Source organism: Orycteropus afer, unplaced genomic scaffold (genome assembly GCF_000298275.1).
Source record: "Orycteropus afer afer isolate SDZICR_OR568_19922 unplaced genomic scaffold, OryAfe1.0 scaffold00441, whole genome shotgun sequence".
In the NCBI taxonomy this organism is placed as follows: domain Eukaryota; kingdom Metazoa; phylum Chordata; class Mammalia; order Tubulidentata; family Orycteropodidae; genus Orycteropus; species Orycteropus afer.
This window is the reverse complement of record NW_006922028.1, coordinates 934,334-938,786: the sequence shown is the minus strand read 5'-3', so window position 1 is coordinate 938,786 and position 4,453 is coordinate 934,334. Positions and strand designations below refer to the sequence as shown.

Here is a 4,453-nt window from a genome sequence, read left to right as displayed (position 1 = left end):
ACTCGACGGCACTTAACGACAACAACAACAACTTTGGTCACGTTGTCAGAAGGGACCATTCCTTGGAGAATGATGTCATGCTTGGTAAGATGGTGCGTCAACGAAAGAAGGGAAGGCCCTCAATGAGATTGTTATGGTTACCTAGTGCCACTCTGACAGGAATATACCACAAATAGGATGGCCTTAACAGTTTGGAGGCTTTAAGTCTGAGTTCAAAGTACCAGGTTCCAGGGGCTGGGTTAAAGCCCCTCAACCTTGTGCTTTAGCTCTATCTCCTGCTCCCAGGCCAATGAAGCTGGAGGCTTTTCTTCACTCAGCTGCTGGCTGCTGAGGCTGACAAGCCCAAGGTTGACAAATAAAAAGGCACAGTCCTGATGTTACCAAACCACATGGCAGGCCATTAATCCAAGTCCATTGAAAGTCCTAGGACTGGCAAAGCATGGCAGGCTGCTGAACAACGACCGAGCTACATGCAGGGTTCAAGCGTGCCATAAGCTAGAGACCATTCCCAAAGCTGTTTCTTTCATACAGGAAGCAGAACACATGCCCAAAGCAGCTACTCAGCTGCTCACAGTGAATTCGACCATGGAGTTTATTACCAGTGTTATCACATGGTATACTACATCCACCTGCCCAGCCAAGGTGACACACAACCTTAACCACCACAATTCCTTGTCAACTTGGCACCTGTATAGATCTTCAGTGGGTGGTATCTGTACAGATCTCCTTCACTGGGTGACTCCAATCCCCTAGTTCCTGAGTGGTGACCTCACCCCTTGGCCTGGTGGACCCCGTCCGTTCCTCTCCCTCTTGGGCATGGCAGCCCTGCCCCTCACTCTTGGCCAGCGGCTGTGACTGAATCCCACTGGCCCACATGAACAAGCAACCCCACATTCCAGAACCAAGTTGGTGAAGGTCTAACTCTTTGAAACCAAGGCAGCTATGGTAGTTCCATCCTCAGAGGCCATGGTCCTACCCTTTGAGGCTGTGTCAGCTGTTTCTTGTTTCCTTGGTCTCTCTACTTCTGCCAATTAATGCCAAAGGCAACCAATCTGCCAGAAATCTTTTTGCCCCAAATGCACTCAGCTTTCTTGCTCCGTGGGCTGGCCAACCTGCTACTCCATTTCATGCTGGTCTCTTCTATCAATTAATGCCTGAAGGCAACCCACTCTGTCAGGAAGCTGCCTGTGCAATGGCATCCAGCTTTCTCCTCTGTGGGCTGGTAAGGCTGTCGCTGTCTCATGTCGGTTCTCTCAGCTCTGCTCCTCTTGTCTCTTATGCCAGTCTCTTGGCTCTGCTCCTGCCACCTCTCATGCTACAAGCCAGGGTCTCTCTGCTGGGGTCTCGGGTCAAGGACACACTCCACTCCTGTTTCCACATTTTAAGTATCTGTCAGAGCAGCACCCCACTCTCTTGGCACGATATTCTGTTCTGGGTACCCAGTGCCACTCTGACAAGAATATACCACAAATGGGATGGCTTTAACAAACAGGAGTTTATTCTCTTACAGTTTGGAGGCTTTAAGTCCGAGTTCAAAGTGCCAGGCTCAAGAGGTTGAATGAAAGCTCCTCAACCTTGGGCTTCAGCTCTGCCTCCGGTTCATGGCCCACTGAAGCTGGAGGCTTTTCTTCACTCAGCTGCTAGCTGCTGAGGGTGACAAACGCAAGGTTGACAAGTAAAGAGGCAGAGTCCCAATGTTACCAAACCACACGGCAGGCCATTAATTCAAGTCCACTGAAAGTCTGAAGATTGGCAGAGCATGTCAGGCTGCTAACGGCGACACAGCTACATGCAGGGTTCAAGCGTACCCTAAGCTAGAGACCATTCCCAAAGCTGTTTTTTATATATGGAAAGCAGACTACGTACCCAAAGCAGCTACTCAGCTGCTCACAATAGATTCCACCATGGAGATGATTACCAGTCTCATCATGGGGATTACTACATCCAGTTGCTCAGCCACTCAACCAGGCCCAGCCAAGTTGACACACAACCTTAACCACCACAGAGATGGATTGACATAGTGGCTGCAGTGACAGGTTCAAGTATGGCAAGGAGCTGGCATGGGACCGGGTAGTACAGTGATGCTATAAATCGCTATGAATCGGAGACGACTCAACGGCACCTAACAACACTACCACCTTCACTGAGGCTCACCAACCATACAGTATCACCAGAATAAAACATTAGCATTAATTTATAATATAAGTGATAGGCTTAAAAGGATTCTTGCCTCTTGACTGGCTGTATTCAGCTTCACTTCTAGTTCTTCCTTCAGGTTTTCTAGCTCTTGTTGTAGCTGATTTTTATCTTCTTCCATGGCTAGTTTCTCCTTTTTATATTGTTCTTCCAATTCCTTAGGAAAAGAAATTTTTTAAAATTACAAAATTGTAAATATTACATAACTTAGGAGGCTCTAAGAAAAAGATTATCTGCTTTATCCCCTGGTACTTTGTTCTTCAAATTGGCCCTACCCTGATTTAATAATACCAGAGTTAACAGTGATTTTAATTAGTCTTGGTAGCTTTGATGCCATCATCCCTAGTCAGTTAAAATATAATGGCCTACCAGTTTATTTTAATGGTGAGAATATTGTACTGGTCTAGATCAATCAGTAGTCAAAAACCAGACATTTGCATTGTAAGTGATAATTTGGTGAAATAAAGAAAAAATTCTCTGAACACATGACTTATCAGATTTATTTCTCTTTAACCTCATCAAGCTCAGATATAGCCATATATTTAGAGAAGAAAGGCTGAAATTAAGTATCAGATTCATTTACTATTTGTGCTATTTAATATACATAACTATTTTTAACCATTTAGTGTTAAGGAAAAGGTGAAAGAAAGTAGATCCATGACTGCCTACACACAGGGGATGATGGACAGAGAAATTACAAACTGGCAGAAGGAAATTTTGGGGGATAAGTGATACTGCCATCAGTTATCATTGAATTATGTCCCACCAAAATATGTACTAAAGTACTAGCCCCTATACCTATGGATGTAATCCTGTTTAGAAATAAACTGGGTTTTCTTTTCTGTGTTAATTAGGTCATACCCCAGCAGTGGGTCCTAAACCTAACCACTTTTCAGTCATAAGAAGAGTAAAATAGACCCAAAGACACACAGAGAACTAGAAGCTGTGCCCTGAATATGGAGGGATATCAGTGCTGATGTAAGATGGATCTTAGCTGAAAGCAAAGAATACCAAAAAGATGTTTGTTTCTTGTTGACAATCCAAAGGCTTTTGACTGTGTGGATCATAAAAAATTATGGATAACACTGAGAAGAACAGGAATCCCAGAACCCTTCATTGTACTCATGAGGAACCTGTACATAGAACAGGAGGCTGTTCAAATAGAACAAGGGGATACTGCATGGTTTAAAATCAGGAAGGGTGTGTATCAGGATTGTATCCTTTCATCATGCTTATTCAATTTCTATACTGAGCAAATAGCCCGAGAAACTGGACTATGTGAAGAATGCAGCACCAGGATTGGAGGATGACTCATTAACACAACCTTGCATGCTGAAAATGGAGGTGACTTTAAGCACTTACTGGTGAAGATTTAAAGACTACAGTCTGCAGTATGGATTACACTTCACCATAAAGAAAATCAAAATCCTCACAACTGGACTAATAAGCAGCATCATGATGAATGGAGAAAAAAATTGAAGTTGCCAAAGATTTCATTTTACTTGAATCCACAATCAACACCCATGGAAATCAGGTATCTTATTGCACTGGGCAAATCTGCTGCAAAGACCTCTTTAAAGTGTTGAAGACCAAATATGTCACTGTGAGGACTAATGTCCACCTAACCAAAGCCATGATATTTATAATAGCTTTATATGCATGTGAAAGCTGGAAAACGAATAAGGAAGATCCAAGTGCCTTTGAACTGTGGTGTTGCCAAAAAATACTGAAAATACCACAGACTGCCAGAAGAACAAACAAATCTGTCTAAGAAGAAGTACAGGTGGAATGTTCCTTGGAAGCAAGAATGCCCAGACTTCATCATAGCTATTTTGGTCATGTTGTCAGAAGGGACCACACCCTGGAGAAGGATATCATACTTGGTAAAGTAGAAAATCAGCGTAAAAAGCATAGACCTTCAACAAGATGAACTGACACAGTGACTGCAACGATGGGCTCAAGTATAGCTAGGATTATGAGGACGGCACAGGACTAGGCAGTGTTTCGTTCTGTTGTACACAGGGTTGCTATGAGTCAGAGCTAACCTATGGCACCTAACAACAACAGTCTCATGAACTGTGAGAAAATAATCTTCTGTTCTTAAAAGCCACTGACCTGTAGTGTTTCTGTTATGACAGCACTAGGTAACTAAGACAGATTCATTATCTTGATAGTGGTGATGGTACCACAGTTATATACATATGCCAAATTTGTAAAACTGCACACTTTAAATAGGAAGTTTATTGTATGTCAATTA

General features: G+C 43.1%; 1 protein-coding gene across 1 annotated transcript in view; it reads right to left on the bottom strand.

The window, feature by feature from the left end:
- The window catches only part of FAM184A (family with sequence similarity 184 member A), a 205,983-nt gene that overhangs the window by 99,089 nt on the left and 102,441 nt on the right, over positions 1–4,453 (bottom strand). The window contains exon 6 of the mRNA XM_007954187.2: positions 2,231–2,353. Coding sequence (XP_007952378.1) covers positions 2,231–2,353 — 123 coding nt within the window. The remainder of the gene's footprint in view (positions 1–2,230; positions 2,354–4,453) is intronic.